Raw genomic sequence first — 23,870 nt, 5'->3', positions numbered from 1 at the left:
CCTCATCCCCAGCTTCTGGATCCCTGTGGTGGTCCAAACAAGCCCTCAACTTGAAGTTGGAAGGAGCAGAGGTGCCACCAGAAACTCCAGGGATGCACTTGCCCAGCAAGTTCTCCAGCACAAGTCCCTTCTGGACTCCATTTTCACCTTGGCTGACCAACTGCTGGGACCCCCACCCCCACCCACTGCTGGCCAAGTTCTCCCAAGGTCTCAGTTCAAACCTCAAGTGGTCTTTATTTTCTGCTTTATTTCTTTTGCTTTTTATTTGAAGATCATTTCATGCTTACAGAATAATTAACATACCCATTTCCAGATCCAGATATTGGTATTTTGCCCCCATTGCTGTTATCACTGATTGTAGATGAGAACATGTTTTTTTTTTTTTTTTTTTAATTTTTATGTGGTGCTGGGGATCGAACCCAGTGCCTCATGCGTGCTCAGCAAGCAGTCTACCACTGAGCCACAACCCCAGCCCTAAGAACATGCTTTTCTGAGCCATTTGGGAATAAGTTGCATATACTCTAAATAGGTCAGTGTAAATTTCTTTTTTTTGTACAGAGGATTGAACTCAAGAGCACTTAACCCCTGAGGCAAATCCCCAGACCTTTTTTGTATTTTATTTAGAGAAAGATTCTCACTGAGTTGCTAAGTGCCTCTCTAAGTTGCTGAGGCTGGCTTTGAACTCTGGATCCTCCTGCCTCAATTTTCCAGGCCACTGGGATTACAGGCGTGTGCCCCTCGCCCAGAATCAGTGTGAATTTATAAGTAAGAATGTTCTCCTACAGAAACACAGAACTGCCACTGATTTCCGTAAACTTCACGTTGATCCAATCCTTTCATCTAATCCTGTGAACAGAACACACTCAACGACGTCTGCTGTGTCACTCTGCTCCTCTGCTGGGTCCGGTCTAGGCGCAGCCACTGCATTTTGCTGATTCCACGGGAAGCCTTCACGGCTCATCTTCTCTGGCACTAACAGCTTTGAAAAACGCAGTTCCTCGCCACTTTGGTAGAACGTTCATATTTCGGCTTTGCCTGCAATTTCCTCCAGACAGACACAGGTTTTGCGTTCCACCGGGTGCAGGAGGGGGGGTCCTCCTCAGGGCATCATACCCAGAGGCCCAGGATGTCCATCTGCCCTTCACGAGTGATGTTCCCGCGTATCACCTGGCAACAGGTGGCCACAGGTCTCCACTGAAACTAATCGGCCGCCCCCAACGACTTTCCGACCTTGAAAACACCCTCTCTGCACCGCCACTCATTTGGCTCCCCGGGCCACCCCCGCACCCGTCCATTTATCTCCAGCCTCACTGGGTCGCCCCAGCGCCCGAGCCAGGCCGCGCAGGGCCTGCGCTGAGCTCGCTGCGCGCGTCAACTAACCGACCCCAACGCCCGCCCGAGACGTCCGGAGCGCGGGAGAGCCCCGGCGCGAATGACGTCAGCGCTCGGAGGAGCGGGCGCGGCGGCGCAGGGCCCTCGGGGCGGTTCCCCATCTCGGCGGCAGGCGCGGGGGTCCCTGAGCCGCTCCGCAGGACCCGGGAACGGACAGAGCCCCTCGCACCTGTCGGGCGGAGCTGGCCTCCAGTCCCGGCCTCCGCCGCGCCTGGCGTGACCCACCCCACCCGCCTCGGGCGCCCGAGGGTGCGGGGCCGCGACACTGACAGAACCCCGACGCCCGCTGCCCGCTCGCGAGGTCCGCGCACCTACTACGCGCGGCCCCGCCCCGGCCCCGCCCACCAGGGCTTCGGCCAATGAGCGCGCGGCCCCTCATCCGGGGATCCCGGCGCGGCCACCGCCTCCCGCGCACACACGGCCATGGCGGAGGTGAGTGAGCGGGCCGGGGGAGCCGGCCCCCCGCCCGCGCCCGCGCCCCCCGCCGCGGCCGTGGTGAGCTCTAGGGGCCCGGGGTTGAAGCCGCTCGCCGGGAGCTGTGGGGCCGGCCGGGGCGCCCGCCCTCTCGGGGCCCGGGGGCGCGGGGTTTCGTCGGCGGCCGCCCCCGGCCCGGCGCCCCCCCCCCCCCCGCGTTGCCACATCGAGGGCTGAGGCGCGCATGCGCGGGCGCGGGGGGCGCGGCGGGCGGGCGGGGGCGAGCTCTCCCGGCGCGCGCGCCAACTTTGCGGAGCGCCGGGGCGGTGGCGTCCGGCGGGACCGCGCGGCCCCACTGCGGACCCGCGGGAGGCGGCGTGGGCTGCTAGGCTGACCACAGGGTTGAGCTGGTCGGCCGCTCCCTCATGGAGTTACTTCTCGGAAGACCTTGGGCCGGCAGTGTTTAGAGTGCTCTCATCTGCGACTTGAGAACTCGAGGGCTTTGGGGCTGTGATGTTCCATCAGACTCCACCGGCACTGCCCAGAACAACTCCCTGGGAACGGAAACTTTGGTGTTTGGGGCTTGCTGGGCTTTGGGATGGTGCGCGGGACAATGTAGATTTGCTTTCACCGCTCAGGTACAGCGGGGAGGGAGAAAGGGGATGTGTGTAAGGTGCAGCCTCTGTAAGGCTGCATAAATGGGGCTCCGGGCGCGTTGCCGCTCTGTGCCCGCGGCCTGTTGGGCTCTGTTCCTGCAGAAATTAAAAGGGATCCACAAACCTAAGGACTGACTCTGTGTCAGGCGTGGAGCTCCTGAATCCCAGAGAGGAGAAGGCACCCACCCCAAGAGGCACAGCAGGCCTGGGAGCTGGGACTGGAACTCTGGCTGAGTGTTTATGCCTTGGCTTAACATGTGTAGGCGTTGTGGAGGGTGGGACTGGCCATTCTTTCCCATTTGTGGCCTTCTCAGGGCAGCAACAAGCTCTGTGTTGTGCCAGAGAGACAGTAGTTGTCTGGGTGCCTGGCTGGACCAGCTCATGAGGTTTTGGCACTGTGAATTAAAGATGGAAGTTGAACCTTATGAAATGGCTAGTATTCAGCTGTTTTTAACCCATAAAAGCAGCTTGGGGTGGAGCCCTGTAGAGTTCATTTGATTTGATGTTCTGAGGCCGCAGCCTGTGTAGGCCGTCGCCTGTGCTATGCCGTAGGATTCCCACAGTGCGTAGAACAGATGGGGCCTGTCTAGAAACTGGTTAGAGGCGCTGATCAATGAAGGACTAAAACACATGTAGATGCTGATCTTGTAGGGCCCCGGCCAGCCTCCGTCCTGGAGGCCTTATCTGGCCCTGGAGCTTTGCAGAAGGACTGAGTCTCTAGATTGGGAAGTTGATGTTGACCTCCCAATCTAAGAAAGCTCATGAGGTTTTGGCACTGTGAATTAAAGATGGAAGTTGAACCTTATGAAATGGCTAGTATTCAGCTGTCTTTAACCCATAAAAGCAGCCATTTGTAACCTCATGGTGGTTGGTTAGTATTAGCTGCTTTGATCTGCTTAATCGTTGTGTTTTTGTCTCAAAATAATCATCAGCACCCAGGAAACACAGGAACATTCCATCCTGTTCTTGTTGGTCCTAGATTAATCTTTTTAACCTAATGTGCCAGCTTTCACTCCTTTGCAGACCCTCTGTGGCTTTTCACTGCCCTTATCATCTCTTATGACCAGCTACCCTGTGGTGTGGCCCCTGTGACCCCTGCAGCCCCTGGCTCCTTTGGTGTCTGGTGTGCTCTGTGGACTGTGGGGCTGCCTGGAACTGTTCTGCCTTCTGGTCCCTGCTGGAGAGAACTTCAGAGCTGTCCCTGATGCTCAATTACACAGCCCCATCCTGTCTTCATTCTCGTGCCCTCATTTCTCTCTCCATGCTGTATGAATTTACAGCTCATTAGGTATGCCCGGACTAGACTGGCAACTCCATGTGGGTGGAGACAGGCAGAACCTGCTCCTCGGGTGGGCCCAGAGCAAATGCTGAGATGGAGGAGTAAGATGAGGGCTGTCAAGGGGACACCTGATGCCTGGGCTGGGCATGGGTGGTGAGGTCAGGGAGGACTCCAGAGGACGCTGTTGTTAACTGGTGCTGTGTAATGGGCCACCTCAGAAGTCGACTCTGGGATAGTACAGCACTCACTTTATTGTCATTTCTTATTCTTGGGGCTGACTCAAGCAGGCAGTTCTCACGTAGGGCCTCTTTCCCCTGGCACAGTGCTGGCTGGGTCTGGAATTTGCTGGGGGCTTCCTCACTTGTGCCTGGCTGCTGGCCTCTGTGTGTGGCTTGGGCTTCTATGCAGTATGGCGGCTGTGTTCCAGGAGTGGCTGTTCCTAAGGAGGCCTGGTAGAAAACTGAGCTACCTGCTGTGACCAGGCCTGGCCAGACTGGAGAGAGTGCTTCCATGTGGTCACACAGGAAGCAGAGTGTGTGGGTGGAAGGTGTGGGCACAGCCTCCAGGGAGTGTGGAATCTGTTGCAATGTCCTTCTGGGTCAAGCTTTGAAGAGTGGAGAGCTGGAATGGGGTGCTGCCCTGAGAGAAGGGCCGTCCTATGCTCTGTGAGAAGTTGGGAGTCTTCGTGTATACCAGCTTGCTTCCTCCTCTGCCCCTAGAAGACCTGTGTGGGCCCTTGTCTGTGGTCCTCTCTTTTGCCTCTCTAGTGCTGTTCGTCGTCCTCTCTTTCACCTTTGACCAGCCCCTGTTCTGTTCTTCCTTTCCTCTCCACAGAGCAGAGGCTTGACTTTTGTTGGCCTTTGACGCTGTGGGGGATATCCAGTATGTTCTAAGTAAATGGAAGTAGGACCTGGGAATCTGCCATTTGTGTGGGCACCAGAAACGGGTGGGGGAGGAAGGCCAGCCATGACCCGTGATCCCTGGTAAGTTTTGAGGAGCTTGGAGTCCCTTGGAGATGCATGTAGGATCTGAGGCTGGTGGTCCTGTGGGGAGCCAGCTGCTCACTGTCTAGCTGTCACTTAGCACCAGGTCCTCAGGTCCTCAGATCTCTCTACATTGGCTGTTCCTGGCTGGTGATCTCTGCTCTCATGCCTGAGCCCTGTTAGATGGTAAGTCAGATAGGGCTGAGTCCTCTTCAGACCCTGCTCGGGGACCCCAGGGCATCATTCCTGAGGCCAAAAGTTATTCTCATTCTTTCTGGACACTGAGCCTGTGGGGGCTGTTGTTAACCTGTCATCCAAACTGTGGCCTCGTTAGATGCTCCCCCCCTCACTTAGGCCTCTTGGCTGTGAGAACAGAAAGTTAGTCCCTTGGCATAGGTGGGAAGGTTGCTTAGGGAGCTCCTGTCCCCCCATCCCAGGCGGTCCTGGAGAGGGCTGAGGAGGGCTCCTGGCACCCTGGGTGCTCTCATCATGCTTCGCCATGCACGTGGCTGTGTAAGGTGGCCACAGGGCTGGCATACCTGTGTGTCCAGGAAGGAGGTGAAGCCACCTTGCTTTACCAGGGCATGAGATGTGAGAGGCTCCTGGGCTGCAGGTCCCTGGCCTGCTTCTGAGCACCACGGGTGCTGCTTCCTGTGCTCTGTTTATTGCCCTCTGCCGCCGCTGGGTAGACTGTCTAAAGCTGGGCTGGTCCGCTCCCTCCCCACCAGACCCTCAGGGGCTTCTGGACCTCGGTCAGGTGAATACACCTTGCAGCCCTATTGCCAAGTCTCTGCAGTGCTGAGGGCACCCTGTGCCTCCTAGCTCTCCCTCCAACATCAATGTGCACTGTCCTTGTATTCTGAGTAGAGGGTGACGAGGATTTCTGACATAAGGCCTGAACTGAATTTGTACTGGTTTCACATGCTTACTGTGTGAATTTAGGTTAGTGGCCTGAACTCTCTGAGCTTTGGTTTCCTGGTTTTCCTTAAGGAGAGAATGAGCACACTTCATGTGAGGATTTCCCGATCACCGAGTGACAAAGGAGTTCCTTCCCAAACTTTTAAGCTTTATTTTATTAAACATTTTAGTTATTTATGTTTGGCAGTGCTTTACTTACTGAGATAAGTTCATCTGCCTCTCAGTGGCCCTCTTGTAATGCGTAGAACTTCATGGTTTTTAGTATTTTCAGAGTTACATAACTGCCAACAGATAGTTGTAGAATATTTTTATCATCTTAAAAGCCCTGCACCTGCGGGTCCATGTCCTGTCTCTGGACTCCCCTGTCCCGGACTCTCCTGTCACTGGGTCACAAACTGTGGCCTGTGTGTCTGGCTGTCACTTAGCACCAGGTCCTCAGGTCCCTCTACATTGCATCTGTCACCTCGCTGCTGCCCTGGCCAAGGACGCTCCAGGCTGGTTTGTGTTTCTGTTGGTCAGCTAATGGATGTCGAGGTGATTTCCACGTAGTTTCCATGTGAGTCTGACCCTCCTGTGACCGTTCATGTCCAGACTTCAGTTGGACATTCCCCAGGACTAGTCCACGACAGTAGTTGTGGTTATCGGTCTTTTTGATTGAAGATATCCTGTGACTGAGAAGGGGTGTTTTGCTGGGCCTTGGTGCTTCTGCATGCCAAGGGATGCTGAGTGTCTTTCTGTGAGCTGATTGACCATTCACAGGTCTTCACTGGAGAAATGTGTTTTGTGGTGCTGGAGATTGAACCCAGAGCCTTGTGCATGCAAGGCAAGCACTCTACCAATTGAGCTATAGCCCCAGTCCATCCTGTGTCCTTTTTTAAGTTGAGTTGTTTGCCTTTTTGTTACTGAGTTACAAGAGTTCTTTATACATGCAGGTCCCTTGCCAGATGTATGATTGATTGGCAGGTGTTTTCTTCCATTCTGTGAGTTGTTTCACTTTATTGATAATGAAGTATGAAAGTTTTGTTTTGTTATTTTTTGGTCTGGGGATTGAACCCAGGAGTTTAACCACTGAGACACATTCTCAGCCCTTTATATCTTTTATTTTGAGAGAGGGTCTCACTAAGTTTCTTAGAGCGTTGCTAAGTTGCTGAGGCTGGCTTTGAACTTCTGAGCTGCTGGGATTACAGGCGTGTGCCATTGGGCCTGGTTCTGCTCTGTTTTTGTTTTTTTTTTAAAATATATTTTTAGATGTTGATAGACACTTTGTTCATTTATTTATATATGATGCTGAGACTTGAACCCAGTGCCTCATACATGCTAGGCAAGTGCTCTACCACTGAGCCACAACTCCAGCCCCTGCTGTGTTCTTAAGGGGTATGTCTTATGCAACTTTTGACACTGTTGTAAATGGAATTGTCTTAATGTTTTGATTGTCCATTGCTAGTATATAGAAATATAGTGAATATTTATGCATTGATCTTGTACCCTACAACCTTGCTTAGATCATTTATTCGTTTAAATAGTTTGGATTTTATAGGCACAAGATCATGTCACCAGCGATATAGTTTTGTTCTTTCCTTATCCATTTGGGTTCCTTTTATTTCCTTTTCTTGCATGGATGGGAACCCCCTGGGGAGGTGCTGAGTATGAGTGGTGGGAGATAGCCCCCCACACCCCCACATGGAGGGCAAGCTCAAGTCTGATCTCTGGGTGTGGCTGTGGGCTTCCTGGGTGTCTCATCAGGCTGAGAGAGTCCCTTCTGTCCCTAGTTTCACACGCTAGATTGACATGCTGTGAAATCTACCTGAAATGTAGAATCAGTGGTTTTTCAGCCAGCACCTCTGTCTAGTTCCAGAACATTCCATCATCCCTTAAAGCAACACCGTTCCCGTGAGCGGTCAGTCCCCCACCCCTCCCCAGCCTCTGGCATGCATGAGTCCACATCCTGTCTCTGGACTCCCCTGTCCTGGATGTCTCCTGTTACTGGGTCCCACGCTGTGGCCTTGTGCCTGGTTCTTGCTGAGTGTGAGATCCTTAGGCCTGTGCATGCTGCAGCTTGGTTGGGATTGTGGGGTTGGTGGTGGGCAGTTTTTGCCATGTGGGAAGCTCTCCTGTGTGAGTGCTTGGGCCCTGGAGTGGGCTGTGTGGGTGCATGCTGCTTGTTCCATTCTCAGTGCCCCTGCCCAGCCTTTGGAGGCTGAGAGAAAGCCACCCGAGGGGAGGTGGGAGCTGGGCCTTGGGCTTGTGGAGCTGACCTTGCTTTTCTGTCTCCGCAGGCCTCCTCGGTGGGGAGGCAGAGTCCTCACGTGGCCTCCTGCCTCGCTCACAGCCTGTGTCCCAGGGAGCCCGGCTTGCAGACAGCAGGTACTGTCTTCCTGCCAAGGTCCAGCAGGGCCTCTGGCTGTGAAAGGCAGAACCCTCCGGTGGCTTCCAGCCTCTGCTGGGTCAGGTGGAGGTGTGTGGCAGAGTGCTCAGGACCCCCTGTGTCCAGGCAGGGCCAGCTGCGACCCTGCGTGGACTAGAGTGCAGGTCTGCACTGGGGCTGGGGGTGGCATCTGCTTGTTGTGGCCTCCGGGAGTGACTGGCTGAGGGAGAACCGGCTGAAGGGCTAGGCAGGAGACACCTTAGGTACTTGCACCCACGGGAATGGAGCTCCCAGGCCCTCTCCTGCTGGCCACTGCTCTGGCCCTGTGGAGGTGTTGCTGCAGGAGAGGAGAGCCCCTGTGATTGGACCCTTGCTGCAGGCTAGGCAGAGGGCCATCGCTCCAGCTGTAGCCCTGCAGGAGTGGCAGTGTCCCTGTCTTCGTCCCACCTCCTCCAGGACTGGCCGTGGAAGTTCGGGGCACTGGCAGCTCTTGGCTCCCTCACCTGTACTGGGTGCCACTCTGCAGGCAGCTGCCTAGCCAGTTGTGCTGACTCTGTAGCTGTCCTCCAGAGGCCACTGCCCTGGGCCCCCTGAGCTCCCACACCCCTGTCCTGGGGTTAATTGAGCCCTGGCTGTTTTCTCTTGTGTGTATTTTTTTTTTAAGATTTTTTTTTTTTTTTTTTTTTTAAGATCGGCACAATATCCTTATTTATTTTTTTGTGGTGTGAGGATCAAACCCAGTGCCTCACATGTGTGAGGCAAGGGCACCTGGGAGCCCTTCTGCTCTTTCCACCCTAACCTCAGTGATACCTGCCTCTTAGGCCATTTACCTTCCCGCAGGCCTTCGTGGGTATCTGTGTGTTCAGGAGGACCAAGCAGTCCCCAGAAAGAAATGCATGCCCCAGACCCTTAAAGTGTGTGTGTGTGTACTAATGTGCTCCTCGGTCAGCACCCCATGGTCCTTGGAGACTCTTGGGTTCGTATGCGGGAGCTGGCCCTGCTGGGTATCCTCTGTGTGCACCAGAATGCATGTGGATGCACACTGAGTGCTCCGTCCTTGGGATGGCAGGGCCACCACTGCCTTCCCTACCCTGGACATCTTCCTTCAGCTGCCTCGTGGTGGTTGGAGATGGGCACTGGGAGGTGCTTACCCAGGCTGGGGTCTCCTCCACAGTGGTGTCCATGGGCTCTGCAGACCATCAGTTCAACCTTGCAGAGATCCTGTCGCAGAACTATAGTCTCCCGGAGGAGTGCACAGAGCCCCTGCGGTGCCCTGAGAAGCCCGAGGAGGAGCTGGACAAAGACTTCATATCCCAGGTACGTGGCTAGCTGTGCCCTCCTGGGCACACTTGAGGTTTCTGCTCTTGGATTCTCTGTGCAAGCACCACATGCACACCTGTTTACAGAATGCCAGCCTGACCCTATTCTTGTGGGGCTCTAGGCCATCTTGGCAGCTGGACATGACTGCACTGAGCTCAGGTCTGCTGTTCTCAGAGGTTCTCTGTGCTCCTGAAGTCAGGGAGGGACTGAGAAGCTTGCCTTTTACTGCATTTTCCGTCAAAACTGAAGCATTTGACAATATTTGTTCACTAGTTCATGAAAATAATAGTAGTACTGGGGTGTGGCTCAGTGATAGAGTACTTGCCTAACATGCCTGGGGCCCTTGGGTTCAATCCCAGCAGCAACAACAACAGAAAAGGCACCAAATATACGTTAATGGAAATAACCTTTTTTAAAAAATAAATATATTTTTTAGTTGTAGTTAGACATAATGTCTTTTTTTTTTTAAAGAGAGAGAATTTTTTAATATTTATTTTTTTAGTTTTCGAAGGACACAACATCTTTATTTTATATTTATGTGGTGCTGAGGATCGAACCCAGTGCCCTGCGCATGCCAGGCGAGCGCGCTACCGCTTGAGCCACATCCCCAGCTCTGGACATAATATCTTTATTTTGTTTGTTTATTTTTATTTGGTGCTGAGGATCGAACCCAGTGCCTCACACGTGCCAGGCGAGTGCTGTACCGCTCAGCCCCAGCCCCTGGAAATAACATTTTTGTGCAGATGAGAAAATTATTCCATTTTTAAAAACAAAAGAATTTGTGGAGGAAGGGGAACTTTGTGGAGATGGGCACTGGGAGGTGCTTACCCAGGTAAGCACCCAGCTTACCCAGCTATTTTTCCAGACAGAAGTGGACGGTGGGCTCCTGCCTGCCCCATCCGTCCCGTGCTCTGGAGTGGCTACCTCCCTGCTTACACAGCAGGCGCTCTGTATGCCTTCCGCACCCCGCACAGCTATCATGCCTGTCAGGGTGAGAGCTGTTGAGGTTGCTGACTTCATCCTGAGTGTTCAGAATGGTAGCCCCGCTCTGTGGTGCACTGCTGTGGCTGTGCTGGACCGGTCTTGTGCCCACAGGCTCTGCAGGACTGGCCTGTGTGTCAGCACAGTGGAGGGTGCAGGTACATCAGGCCTGCTGCAAAGGTATCCAGGGAAGTGGGGTCTCAGCCTGCTACCAGCCTCCGTCACGTCATTGGGAGCCCCATGGCCGTGCCCAGATGCTGCCTGTTGTCTCCAGGGCCAGGGCTGGAAGGAGCTGCTGGTTCTCTGTGAGGACCTAAGGCCCTGAGAATGAGGACAGGAGTTGGGGTATAAGGAGGGAGGCAGGAGCTGGGCAGTGTGGTGTGCACAGAGGCTGTCCCTACCTGTCCCTGTTCTGGACTGGTAGCCTCTAGGCTCAGATGTCTCTGCCTGTCCCAGGCTGCAGAAGAGCTCCCAAGGGCTGGGCACCTGTGCCTGTCCTGGGCTGTAGAGAAGTCCCCAAGGGCTGGCCTGAGGGTTGGCAGGGCAGCACAGCCACATGGGGTCTTGCTGAGAAGTAGACAAATGGTCCTGGTGGTGGAGCCCTGGGAGCCTCAGTCAGAAGTGGGGACCAGAGCCCTGGGCAATCTCCTAATAGGGCTCATCCCCTCCGGTGCAGAGCAGTGACATGCCCCTGGACGAGCTGCTGGCACTCTACGGCTACGAGGCATCTGACCCCATCTCAGAGCGGGAAAGTGAAGGTGGTGAATCAGCCCCCAACCTCCCAGACATGACTCTGGACAAGGTGAGTGAGGGTCCCTCCCAGAAGTGGCCCCCAGTAAAGGGGGGACTCACACATGGCCCCTGACTGCTTCCATGTGGGAGCCAGCAGAGGTGGCCCTGTGCCCACAAGGGAGACTCAGTCAACAAGCCCAAGGCCAAGGGAGGGTTGTTGTCCACCTGTGGTTTCCTGTCCAGGCTCAGGGTGGTTCTGGGCTGGCCCATTGGCATTCTGGTTTGGGTGGATGGAGCGGGCAGAGGAGATGCCAGGGGAATCACGGGACAGGATGCTGGGGCTTCCAGAGCATGGGGTCTGTGTCAGGGAAGTTGAGAACCAGACGAAGTGAGAGTGTGCCACAAGCCCAGCTCCAAAGTGGGCACGCCCACGGCTCTGTGCTGTGGCAAGGGTGGCAGCAGCGGTGTGTTGTGTTGAGATGGTAAAAGAAACCAAATTGCATCATTTTCTCTGCTCTCTTGTTAAAAGGAACAAATAGCGAAGGACTTGCTTTCAGGAGAAGAGGAGGAGACACAGTCCTCTGCTGATGACCTCGCCCCCTCTGTCACTGCCCATGAGGCCTCGGTCCTCTTCCCCAACCAAAGTGGGTGTAGGTGTCCCCGTGCTTCCCTCCACCAGCCTGGCCTGTGCCTGGCCCTGGGGATGCAGGCAACAGGCCTTGGGTTGTGTGAGCAGAGCTCTAGCTGGGATGTGGGGTGGAGGGCACCAGGTGTACTGGGATGCTGAGCTCTCCTCTGTCCTGGCCTGTGAATCTTCAAGGTAATCATGGCTTAAACCAGGAGGGAACTTGTTAGTTTTTCCAGCAGGTCCAGAGAGAGCATTCCTAGACTGTCCCCCACCATCCTACTCCAGGACCTGCCTGCCTCTGTGCTGGCTTTTTCTGGCAGCAGAGAGGCCCCTCTTTGTAGGTGGTTCTTGGCCCTGTGCTTAAGAGGAAGGTCATAGTGGAGGATGGGGTTGTAAAAAGAAGGAAGTATCCAGGCTGCAGCCTGAGAGCAGGGGTCGGCCCACTCCCAGGGCTGCAGGTGCAGCTCACTTCTCTTTCCCAAAGCCCGCTTCCTGGCTGGTGATGGCAAAGAGCCGGGTTCCTCTGCCTCCTCTGACACCGAGGAGGATGCTCTTCCTGCCAACAAATGTAAGAAGGTACGTAGCTGGCAGCTCCTGACCCTGTTGGCCAAAGCCAGGACCAGCTGAGCCCTTGATTTGGGTTTGTGCCCTTTGTCCCAGGGGAATGGCCCACACAGCTCCCAAGAGGTGGGCCGGACCAGCAGCAGGGTCTTGGGACTGTGCTCTGTGCCTGCCCTGGGGTCCACCCTTGGGCCTGGCAGTGGGGCCAACACCTTGTTTGGGGCCTGCTGGGCTGTTGTCAGGATGTTCTGGATCTCCCACTGTCTGCTGGCAGGTTGCACACGCGGGTTGGGGCAGTGGTCTGCAGCCTAGAGTCCAGGCAGGGCTGTGGCAACTGGCCTCCCAAGTGGCTGGAGGCTGGCTGGGCTCCTGATACTGACTTTTCCTCTGTAGGAGATCATGGTGGGACCTCAGTTCCAGGCTGATCTCAGCAACCTGCACCTGAGCCGACATGAGAAGAGTGAGTAGCCAGAGCAGCAGGGGACCCCAGCTCAGCAGCTGGTCTGTATGGAGACTAGGGCCCAGCCTGGGCTGTGCTGCCACATGCTGAGCTGTACTTCCTTCTGTGCAGACTTGGCCCCAGCCACCCTTTTCCCAGCCCCTCCCCTCTCCTTCTCCCTCCTCTTGCAGCTAGATGTCCTTGCAGATACCTTCTTGTTGTCCCTGTGTCTCCTTCCCTGCTTTGTTCCTCTCTAGGTGCTTGCTGTTCTGGGATGTGATGCTTGTCTCTCTGTCCCCCGCCCCCCCAATCTGGAGCCCTCTTGTTCCTCTAGACTGGCCACCTGCTGCTGGCTTGGGTTTTGTCCTTTTGCGCTGGAGCCCTTCAGGGCCTAGGCCGTCCTGCTGGGGAATTGTTTCCCTGTGACTCAGCAGTGGGATTGGGGTCCGGGACAGAGAAGAGTACTGAGGGTAGAGGGGTCTCTCCCGGGTGCCTGGGATGTGCCTGCCTAAGTAGGGCCGTAGGTGACGAGGGTGCTGCCCTAGAAAGGGCCCTCCCTGTGCACTCCTTGGCTATGCCCTTGAGGGGCTCGAGCCTTGGTGTAGACTCTAGCTGGACCCTTCCTGGCCCAGCTTGCCCCGGAGCTGTGCCCTCCTGGGACAGCCAGGGCTATTCCTGTGGCCGCTGGCCAGTGTTGCATCTGGGAGGACATCTGCGCGGCCTGGGCAGCGTGCCCTGCGTGTCCTCACAGAGTGTTCCTTCCTTGTTGGTTGGTGTTGCTGTCTTCCCCACGTGTCTCTATTGTGCGTGGGCAGGCTCTGCAGGAGATCCCTCCAGTGCTGTCCTTGCACTGCTCCACACCTCAGCAGGGATGCTATCTTGCTGCAAGAGTCTCCCATGGAGGGGACTGCCTCATTGCGGCTCTCGCTTGTGCGCAGTGTGCACTAGCCACTTGGATGTACTCAGGCGTGGTGCATGTTCAAGGGTGTACAACCTGTAGCCTGGTTCTTCTCTCTGAGGGGGCCACTGTCTGGGGTGGGTATCTGCACTGCTATAGTGCCCTTTGGCCCTGGCTGATGCCTGGGTTTTAATGAGGCACTGTTGGTTTGTGTTTTTGGCAGTGTGTTGGGGTGGCCGGCTGAGGTCCTGGGAGACTTTCCTTTGGAGGTTTTCCCTCTGGCATGTGAGACTGTGCTGTCTGAGCTGTTGCTGGTGGGGCCTGAGGCTGTTCCAGGTGTGCATGCCTGGAAGCACATTCTTTCCCCTCTGGGGCAGGGCCTCTCTGACCATTGGGCTCTGCTCTGGCATGTTTGCTGAGGTTTTAGGGTTGGCTGGTCAGTTGCCTCAAGAAGCTGCCAGGGTTTTGAGGAGGCTTGTGCTGAGCTGGAGGTTAGGGGGAGAGGTGCTGGGTCAGCAGTGGCAGCAGTTCTGCCTGTGGGCCTCCGGCGTTGACAGTGCTTGTGTGCTTTCCAGGGTGGCACTTCTGTCTTCAGTTACGGTGCTGTCACAAAGGATATTCCAAACTTGGTACTTCCTGCTGGATTCTTGCTGGTAGAACTGCAGTTTGTTATTTTAACTGATCTCGTACGTAATCAGTTTAGAACCTTGTAGATCTGCCAGTTTCTTACTGCCCCATCATGCTGTTTGCTGAGGACAGCGCAGCCTCTTTCTTTCCAGCCTTTGTCTTGTTTTCCCTTGACCTGTGTCCCTGTGAGTGCAGGTCAGGGTGGGAGAGGAGTGGATGGTGTCTGTCCTCGCCTTCAGCCTCAACTCAGGACCCACACTCCACACTTCCCATGGGTGGGAGTCCCTGTGGGATCATCTTGGCTGTTGCCGCTAGGCTTGTGGCACTGGTTCCGCTGTGTGCTGGGCATCCCCTCTGTTTTGTTTTTAGCGGCTGTGCTGTGCTGAAGCCCCTCCTCATGTGGTCCAACCTCCTTGTTGCTTGCTTGTGGAAATGTGTGTGCACCAGGCTCAGCACTGCGCTCTTTTGGTGGTCTGGACATGCACGCCCCGTGGCAAGACTGTTGCCACCCCTTCTTTCCTATCGCCAGCGGGCGCCTTCCGTAGCATCGGCCCCTCAGCATCACTTCCCCGAGTACAGGAGTGCTGCACTGGGCCAGCTTCCTGCTGCAGGTGATACAGGGTGTGAAAGAATCGGGAAACAACACCTGGGAACCTGCTGATTTTCTGGCTGACTGCAAGCGTGTGCAGCAGCCCCATGGGCCTGCTATGCTCTGCCTGGCCTGCTGCTGTGTGCCGAGCACCTGTGTCCCTGAGCTGGGCTGCTCTCTTGCGCTGTATCTGGAAGGGTCCCTTTCTTCAGCCTCCAGGAGAGAGTGTGATTGTGTATGTGTGTGGCTGTAATTACCCCTTTGAAAGTTTGCAGGAACACTTCAGTTGGAGCGCCCTGAACCTAGGGTTTGGTTCTGCTTCGTTTTTTGGAAGGTCATTAATAAAAACTTCAGTTGGTTGAACCGTGGGGATCTGTTGGAGCGCCCTCTCTGGTGAGCTGTGCTGCAGGTGGTGGGCTCTGGTGGCACCCTCCTGCCCTCCTGCTGGAAGTGTCTTAGGTTTCTGGTGACACCCCAAGGTTTCTGACTTGGCATTTATGTCTTCACTTTGTTCTCCGGCTCAATCAGTCTTGTTTGGGGTTCATCAACTGTCTTACTCTACAGAGGGTCAACTTAGGCTTCTTGACTTCCTTTGCTGTCTGATTTCCGTTTAATTTTTACTTTTATCTTTATTCTCTTGTATTTTATTTCAATCCAGTTTGTCGTTCTCTAGTTTCTGTTGTGATTTCTTGATGATGCGTGGGTTCTCAGAGGTGTTCTGTTTAAGTTCAAAGTACTGGGGATTTTATAGTGGCCTTTGTTGGCAGCCATCTACCTGTCTGTCAGAGAACAGAGAGTGTCACTGAGGTCCCCTGTAGCTGGTTGAGTGTGTCCACGAGCCAGACTTAGACTGCTATAGAGATGCTGTTGGCTATAGGCAGAGGCTTCTGTGTGTGTCTCTGAGGTCACCCTGCTAGCTCCGGGCCACACCAGCTGTGTGTCTTGGCACACTGGATCTTATTTATCTGTTGTGGTGGTGTTGGTGTTTTAGTGTAATGGCGAGTCCACCTGTGTGTTCAGGTACTATGAAGACCCATCATTTCAGCATGAAACCATGAGCTTTGGGGTCCCATCTTTCTGTTTGTTTTTTCTTGGTTTCCTTTTGATTTTTCAAATGCTCATTTGTCGGTCTCCTGGTTCCAGCCACATAGCCTAGTCTGTAATGACCTTGGAATTCCCTCCTAAGGTCACATGGCCAGTCTTTCACAGTGTCACTTGACGATGTGCTGCCCTTACCCCTGCCCTTGTGACTTCCACCAGTTGGCAGTGTGCATGGCGCTGCCAGCCTGAGCATTGCTGAGGCGCTTCTCGTGGTCCTTGCGGTGCAAGAGATGGCTCTGAAGGGCTGGTCAAGTGTTGTCTGAACCACTCCAGTTCTGGGTGTTTGGCTTGCTCTGTGCACCCACGGGCAGGTCCACTGCCTTCTGGCTGGTATCTGTTGGTCAACGTCTTGCTGTGGCCTCTGCTGTCCTTCTACCCTTCCCTGTGTGTGAATGAGGGTCTGGCCTTGCCTTTTCCAAAGCATTTTGCAGTGGTGTGCTTTCCTACTTGCTCGTCTCCTTGTGGGTGCTGCCTTCCCAGGCCAGCTCATCAGTTGAGTGTCTGCTCCCCGAGGCATGGGCACATCCTTGGGCTTACCCTGCAGACTCTGTTCTTTCTCAGGACGCTTGAGCTGCATCTTTCGCTTCCAGTAGCCCTGTCTTGTGCTGGTCCAGGCTGCTGTGGGAACCGCCCCCCCGCCCTGGCTCGTATTGTAGTTTGGGTTTACAGTCCTGGAAGTCTCTCAGCACAACTTCTACTCTCTGCCTAGAGCCCCTGCTGGTCTTCCCTCTCATCCTGCTCTGCCTGGGGGCCCTGTCTGAGCTTTCGGTCCTGGCATGCTGGCTTCGTATCAGCCTCATGGTTGCTGGTGCCTCATATTCCTCTTACATTTTTTCCTGACCATGTTCCAGGCCGTGTGTGATGTTGTCTTCTCCAGAGATTGTCCCACTCTTCTCTCAGGGACCCCCTTGGTCCAGGCAGGGCTGGAGTGTGGGCTGCAGGAGGAACTGTGCTATCTGAGCGCGTCTGCCCAGGCCGTTGGCGCCAGGAGTAGCCTGCTGGGTGTGGTTGAAGCTGCCTAGGACTGTCCTGTGGAACAGTTCTCTGGGTGTGCTCCATGTCCTGCGGTGTGCGGTGGCTTTGTTTTGACTGTCCTGCAGAACAGCTGTCTGGGTGTGCTCCATGTCCTGCTGGTGCACTGTGGTTTTGTTTGGCCATGTTGGTTTGGTGCTTGGTCCCTGCAAGCCCGGGACTGCTGAGGGGTACAGGTGCTGGTTTGTCCCCGCCACACCTGAGCTCTTCCTCCCTGTCCTGAAGCCAGTTGCTGCTTTTCCTCTGCCTCTGAGTGTGCCTGCCACCCACCCACCACTGTGGCAGGACTGACCTGAGTCCCTTGGTCTGTGCTGTAGTGGCCAGGATACCCCTGCCCTTGCTTGGGGGCTTCTTGGCTTCCTCTGCCACTGCCTCTGGTGGTACTGCCTGTTGCTGTAAGCTGGTCACATCCTGCATTCCTGTGGGCCCCTCCCCAGAGCTCTCTGGACTCCTCTAGGAAGTTTCCTTTGAGCTCCCGGCTGGGTCAGGTGTCTACTGGCCCACTCTGGGCCCCGATGGCTCCGGCCTTTTCCTGGGCATCCAAAGGTGGCCCTGGACCTGTTTGTCACTTTGAATTGCAGAGACTCAGAGATGGTGGGCCCAGACCACAAGAGTGTGAGGAATTAGTTGGTATCCACCCCACTGGGAGGTGCTGAGATGGCTGCTCCAACTCTCCTAGCATGGCCCGTGACTTGACCCATGCCCTTTTCTGCCGGCAGTCTATGAGAATGAAGACCAGCTGCTCTGGGACCCCAATGTCCTCCCTGAGAGGGAGGTAGAAGAGTTCCTGTATCGGGCTGCGAAGCGCAGGTGGCAGGAGATGGCGGGTTCTCAGCTCCCTCAGGGAGAGACTGTGATAGACAGCGAGCAGGTGGGCTTCCAGGTCGGGCAGGGCCGCAGTGCCAGGGGGTCAGGCCTACCAGCTGTGCAGGGTGGGCAGGAACACCCACCCAGGGTGGGCTACCGTGGTCATAAGTTCACGTCAGAGCCACTTGTCGAGATGTCACTCTAGGCGGTGGTGCTGCTGCCCCCGGTCACTTCTGGGCAGTGGCACAGTTGACCTGTGCTACTCTTGGTGGTGGCATGGACACCCCTGATGTCATTCCTGGGAGATGGCATGATGTTCCTGTTGTTGGGTCCAGGTGGACGTGTGAGGAGAGTAAATGGTACCTCTCCCCTAGGCACTGTACGAGCTGGTGAAATGCAATTTCAATGTGGAGGAGGCCCTGCGGAGGCTGAGGTTCAATGTGAAGGTGATCCGAGGTGAGCCCAGCCCTGGCCTCTCTGCTGGTCCATGCTGCCCCCTGGGGCCCAGTTGACCATCCCCTGCTGTTTGCAGATGGACTGTGTGCCTGGAGTGAGGAGGAGTGCCGGAACTTCGAGCACGGCTTCCGTGTGCATGGGAAGAACTTCCACCTGATACAGGCCAACAAGGTGCATCTCCCCTCTCTGGGGAGAAGGCAGGGGCTCTGGCAGGCCCCTGGGTCACCTCTTGCTCTGGTGTCCTCTCCTCACATTGCCAGGCCCCTTTCCTGTCCTCAAAAGCAGAAGCCTCTGGCGTGGGAGTGAATCTGCTAAAAGGTGGATCGGACCCTCTTGGCCAGCTGTGGGTATCGCTGAGGCTCCATGTCCCAAGTGGAGCTTTTTTGGCTCAGTCCCAGCGCAGACCCCACCTTTGCCCATGTCATGGCCTTGGGGGTCAGCTGACTCATCCAGGGACATTGTCCTCCCGCCTTTCCGTGGCTGTCCTGCTCTGTGGGGCTCTCAGGGTCCTATAGCAGTGCCACCGACTGCTTTCTTGGCCTGGCTGGCAGCTTCCTGAGCCTCTCCCCTGTTCCCGTTGGTTTCCTGATCCTTTCGGGGCAGATGTCCCTGCTGATGGGTCCAGGTGGATGGGTGAGGAGAGGAGCCAGAGGTGCTTACGTGGTGGGGGTGTCTTGGTGTCTCGTAACCCTCTTCTGAGGGTCGTGGTGCAGGAGGCCATGTCCTGTGATTGGGTGTAGGCTGACTTCCCAGTGCTGGACTGGAAGCAGTGCTGCCCGCTGCTGATTAGACCTTGGTGTGCAGAGCCAGGAGCATGGATCTGTGGCCACATGCCTTTCTGGGTGTTTTCTTGGCTGTGGGAGACAGCAGCGGTCCACGGAATGCCTACTGCCTGGCCCTCGTCTAGCAGCTGCCTTGTGCGCATGCAAGGCCGCCCTCCAGAGAGGCCGCCTGGCTTTCCTGTATGGGGGTCACTGGGCTCCTCAGGGCCTCGTGTGGGTTAGCAGTAGGCTGGGGTGACGTCTTCCCCAGGCTTGCAGCGGGATGTACCTCCCGGTGTGATGCACCGAGCAACGGGGCCTGCATCCACCTAATCAGGCAGCTGTGCATCCCCAGCTCGGGGCTTCTGGGGTGTTGCGTGACCACCCCCTTCCTGGGTGTCACTGTGGGGCTCGCACAGTGTCCCTTGGCTCAAGTGCCATCCTCTGGCTGTGGGCTGCACCTGCTGACTGCATGGGGCCCACAGGGAGGAGCTGGTCGACCAGAGGGCTGCCAGCCATCCTTGGCGCTTGCCTCCGGGGGGTGGAGGCAGGTGCTGGGTGGGGGCTCTGGGTCTGATGTTGGTACCACAGAGAAAAAGAAGAGTCCCAGGCTAGGAGGTGGGGTCTCTGATGGGGCCTCAGGATAAGGCTCTGGCCAGCAGCAGTGGCCATGAGCCCCAGATGGAGGACCTGGGGGCCTGGACTCTTGCTCTGAAGGACCTTGGAGCCTAGGCTCTTGCTCCGACCCAGTGGCCCTACGGGCCTGAGGCTGGGCAGTGGGGCCAAGGATGCCTGTCTGTCCATCTTCAGGTGCGTACACGATCAGTGGGCGAGTGTGTGGAGTACTATTACCTCTGGAAGAAGTCGGAGCGTTATGACTACTTTGCCCAGCAGACGCGGCTGGGCCGGAGGAAGTACGTCCCGTCTGGAACCACGTGCGTGCAGTGCTGCTGTAGCAGTAACGTCCGCGTCGGCCAGGCTGGGCTGCCCACTGCAGCCTGGGGGTGGGTGTGGAGGGCATCTGGGCAGCACCTTGGGCAGGTGGTCCTGCCTGCCTCCCTACACCTCACAGCCTGCTCTGCACAGGGACACAGACCAGGACCTGGAGGGAAGTGACCCTGATGGCCCCACTCGTCCCCGCCCTGAGCAGGACACCCTGGCGGGGGTGCGCACAGGTGAGAGAGTGGGTGGCAGCCGGTCAGGGACTGTGGGGACAGCAAAGGGGCCTCTAGCACCTGCCTGGGTCAGTCGCTGCAGTGAGCAGGGGGTGTCCAAGTGGCTGAGGTCATCTCAGGAGGGATGCTTTTGAGGATGGGTCATGTCTGTCATCTGGGCCTTCTGAGGAGTGGCTGGGTGGCCCCCCACAAAGGCCCAGGCTTTCTGTCACTGGAGTGCCTACCCGTCCCTGGGGTGGGTGCTTAGTCCTCAGCACCAGGCCACTTGGGGAGGACAGGAGTGGCTCTGAGCTCTCAGCATCCTGGGCCCTGGGGTCATCTGGGAGCCAGACATGGCCCCATGAGTTCTCCATGCTCTTGCTGGTGATGCCCCTAAGGGACATGAGCAAGGCCCTTTGCTTCCTGGGGCCGTGTGTGGAGGTTGAGCTGGAGAGGGATGTCTGGTCTCTGTGGTTGCCCCAGAGGCCTGCAGGTGTGACAGGCCTGTGTGCTGCTGGCTGGGACAGTCTCCAGGAAATCCTGTCTCTGTCTTCTGCAGCATCCCCAGCTGCTGTGGTCTCCTGTGCTGCTGCTGTGCTGTTGGAGACATGGCTTGTGGCCTGCATTTGCTCTCACACTTTCCAAGGCTGGGCTGTTGAGCTGGGTCCACCGACTGCAGTGTGGCAGGCATCTTTGGCCTTGGAAGTGTGTTGTGAAGGAGCCGGGCAGGCACCACAGCTGCCGCCTGGCGGCATGTGAGGCCCGAGGCAGGAGAGTCCTGTGGCTCTTGGGCCCTGGTGGGGTTGTTGGGGTCCCCAGCTGTGTTCTCTTCCCACAGAGCCGCTGGGCACAGATGGCACATCCAGGAGCCTTGGTGAGCCTGAAGTGGGCTCCGATGGCCTGCTGTCCTCGGAGCCAGGGCCTTGCCCGTTCCCGCAGCTGGATAAGCCCCCTGCCGTGACCCTGCCCCAGCCGCCCCCAGCCCTGGCCGACCCAGCCGTGTACCCCTCTACTGCAGCTGCTCCAGAACCAGGTGCCAGCCCGAGACTGGCTGTGGACTTCACGCTGCCGGAGGAGCTGCCCCTCATCTCCAGCCATGTGGGTCTGAGCGAGGACCCAGAGGAGCCCGCGGCCCCGGCGCAGGTGGCCTTGTCGGTCACTGAGTTTGGACTCATTGGCATCGGGGACGTGAATCCCTTCTTGGCTGGCCATCCAGCGTGCCCGGCCCCCGGGCTGCACTCGGAGCCCCTGTCACAGTGAGTGCCACCTGCCTAGGCAGAGCTGGGCTGACCCAGCCAAAGGGTGGTGGCCCTGTGAGGGTCGTGACTGCTTTCCTAGTCTTATTCTCTTCCACCATCTGACTCATTTTGACGTGGTAATATGATCACATGTCCAAAACGTAAAAAGGTACAAATGAGGGCAGGTGTTGGGCTCCCAGTGCACGCTGCCTGAGGGGTTTGGGGGACAGAGTGGCTCTGGGGGAGGTGAGGGGGAGCCGTGTGGAGCTACACAGGCGCGGCTGACTCTGGTCCTCGTCTCTTCTGCAGCTGCAACGTGATGACCTGTTGATCCCTGCCGTGGGCGGGCTGTGTGGCCCGCCAGGGACTTGAGGGCACCACCCGGCCTGCCCCCATCTTCCTGAGCCCTCCCCAGCTTGGGCTGGGTTGCCACCTTCTCTGCTTTCGAACGAATACTGGGACCAGGGTGAGGTGGCTGGGCCTCTGGCCCTTGCCCTTCCACCCAGACTGGACCCTGGGCCACCACCACCCAGCTCCAGGCTGTACTGCACCCTGGGATCCATTGGGCATCCGGTCTCAGAGAGGGCCTGACCCTCGGGAGTCAGGGCAGAGCTGGCCTCCTGGCCCCTTGTAGCCAGCAGAGGCAAGGGCAGACATCACTGCCCACGGGGAGGTGGGCAGGACATACTGCCTGCACCAGCAGCTTCTGCCTGGGTGGCCTCAGCACCAGTCAGCTGTGTCCCTGATGGGACAGGGCTGCAGGCTGCCCTGCCTGGGCTTGGTGCCAGCTCTGCTTAGTGCCGGATCTTGGGGTGCAGAGCCATATACCTCGCTTTCTGTCCGGCCTCCCTGCCCTCAGCCCCTGCCCACGTCTCCACTTCAGGAAATGCCGCACTTTATGCCTACCTGCCTCCCGCCTTTCCACCCATCCTGACCCCGAGCGACTGGTGGGGTCCTTAGCAAGCCCCGGGGTGGGGAGGGTTTGAGGAGATTGGTGGCCCACCCCCTTGCTGCCCTTTCCCCCTCAGCACCAAGGCTGGTTGCTTCAGAAGTGCTGCTGTCGCCTGCACCGAGGCCGGACTCCAGCGCGCTTGCCTGCCCCCCAGCCCCCTGCAGTTCTTTGTCAAGGTGTCCCAGCAGATGGCCGGGATCCTGTCTTCTTTCCGGCCTCCTCCCTCTATTTATGTTGGTGTTTACAAGTCAGAGTGGTCCTCTGGCCAGGTGTACAGCTCACCTGGAATTGTGGGGCAGGGTCTTGTGGGCTCTCTGTAGCCGCACATGGCCACCTTGCCCACCAAGGACCACACCGTGCAGTGAAGCTGCCTTCACCCCTTCGCTGTTTTATTTATTAAATCTGATTTGAATCCCAGGTGCCTCGTGGTGATGGGTGGGGGCTGGAGACTCAGGCCATTGTCTTGCAGGGGACTTGAGTCCCGCTTGAGGATCTGGGCCAACTGGTGACCTTGACAGCAGGGGGTGTGGCCTGGAGACATGGGGACCTTGGAGTGGTCCTCATGATGGACACTGCAGCATAGTGCTGGGTTAGGGCTGGGGCTACCTCGGGAGGTGGGTTTGTGCCAAACCCTGCAGGAGGCCAGGCAGAGGTGGCAGCAGGTGGAGAGGGCTCTGCCCCAGAGGTGGGGCACAGTGGGGAGGGCTGCGTGTAGTTCTGAGCTCATCCCTGGGACCTTGCTTCCCTCTGTGGCCTGGGTGGTGCCGAGGCTACAGCCCCGCTTGGTGGAAGGCATAACTCCTGGACCCCTAGGTGGCTGCCAGGCAGAGTGATTTTTCTGTTACCTGAGGTGGTAGGACAGGCCTTGGAGCAGGAACTGACATGGGGTGAAAGGAACAGCCAGGGCCAGGAGTGCAGGCCCCAACAGGTTGTAGTGTGGTGTGCCTGTCCCTGAGGGTGAGAGGCATCGGGGTACTTCTCTCAGGCTGAGGAACTTGAAGACCTAGGGTGCAGTGGGTTGGAGAGGGCAGGGCCGTGCCAACCTGGGGTGTTATCTGTTTCCTGTTCCTGCTGATGGTGTCCTGGGTTTCTGATTGCTTGCTGGGCATGTGTGGAAAAACTGGGGGGGGGGTGATGAGTGTAGTCTTGGCCAGGGTAGGTACGGTGCCTTCGGGCTGGTTGGGAGGCCCCCCCCCCCCCCCCCCCCCGTAGTTGGGGCTCAACTCAGGTTTCAAGCTCTGAGGGAGGCACCAAGCTGTTCCTGCTGACCACACTTTCTCTGCCCTCCAGCCAGCCCCTGGTGCGTGCCTAGGGACCAGCTCCATCTGGCATCCAGTCATTGGGGTGGCCTGGCCCCTGCACTTTCAGGTCCAGCCCTCTGTCCTCAGCCTTGTGTGGTTTTCCAGGGTTGTCTTTAGAGGGCAAAGAAAGGCCTTTCATGACCCCTGTGAGAACCTGCACTGGAAAAGTGCAGACGGTTGCCATGAAGGCAACAGCCAGGGCTTCTCAGCAGTGGCAAGTGTTCCAGAGCTGGTGGTGCTGGCTGGCCACTGCCCCAGGATCTTGGCCTCGTTGACCTGACCACTG

General features: G+C 56.9%; 1 protein-coding gene across 15 annotated transcripts; it reads left to right on the top strand.

Annotated features, from left to right (window-relative positions):
• The first annotated feature begins 509 nt into the window (after nucleotides 1-509).
• On the top strand, nucleotides 510-22,718 carry MIER2 (MIER family member 2). Of its 15 annotated transcripts, none has more exons than XM_081282749.1 (15): nucleotides 1,806-1,824; nucleotides 7,412-7,539; nucleotides 7,919-8,006; nucleotides 9,182-9,324; nucleotides 10,964-11,110; nucleotides 11,570-11,690; nucleotides 12,153-12,244; nucleotides 12,623-12,689; nucleotides 17,635-17,786; nucleotides 18,097-18,178; nucleotides 18,255-18,349; nucleotides 19,750-19,874; nucleotides 20,026-20,114; nucleotides 20,932-21,349; nucleotides 21,641-22,714. In XM_081282749.1, the coding sequence occupies exons 4-15, from the start codon at nucleotides 9,190-9,192 to the stop codon at nucleotides 21,660-21,662; spliced, it is 1,545 nt and encodes a 514-aa protein (XP_081138875.1). In that variant the 5' UTR covers nucleotides 1,806-1,824; nucleotides 7,412-7,539; nucleotides 7,919-8,006; nucleotides 9,182-9,189; the 3' UTR covers nucleotides 21,663-22,714. The 15 variants fall into 15 exon arrangements, with proteins under 15 accessions (XP_081138879.1, XP_081138885.1, XP_081138875.1 ...); XM_081282761.1 differs by lacking the exons at nucleotides 1,806-1,824; nucleotides 7,412-7,539 and adding an exon at nucleotides 1,825-1,887 and having other exon boundaries at nucleotides 19,750-19,853; nucleotides 20,932-20,967; nucleotides 21,112-21,349; nucleotides 21,641-22,718; XM_081282760.1 differs by lacking the exons at nucleotides 1,806-1,824; nucleotides 7,412-7,539 and adding an exon at nucleotides 1,840-1,887 and having other exon boundaries at nucleotides 20,932-20,967; nucleotides 21,112-21,349; nucleotides 21,641-22,716.
• The last annotated feature ends 1,152 nt before the right edge of the window (nucleotides 22,719-23,870 follow it).

Source organism: Spermophilus citellus, assembly GCF_964194105.1.
Source record: "Spermophilus citellus genome assembly, chromosome: 3".
In the NCBI taxonomy this organism is placed as follows: Eukaryota; Metazoa; Chordata; class Mammalia; order Rodentia; family Sciuridae; genus Spermophilus; species Spermophilus citellus.
This window is presented reverse-complemented; position numbering and strand designations above follow the sequence as displayed.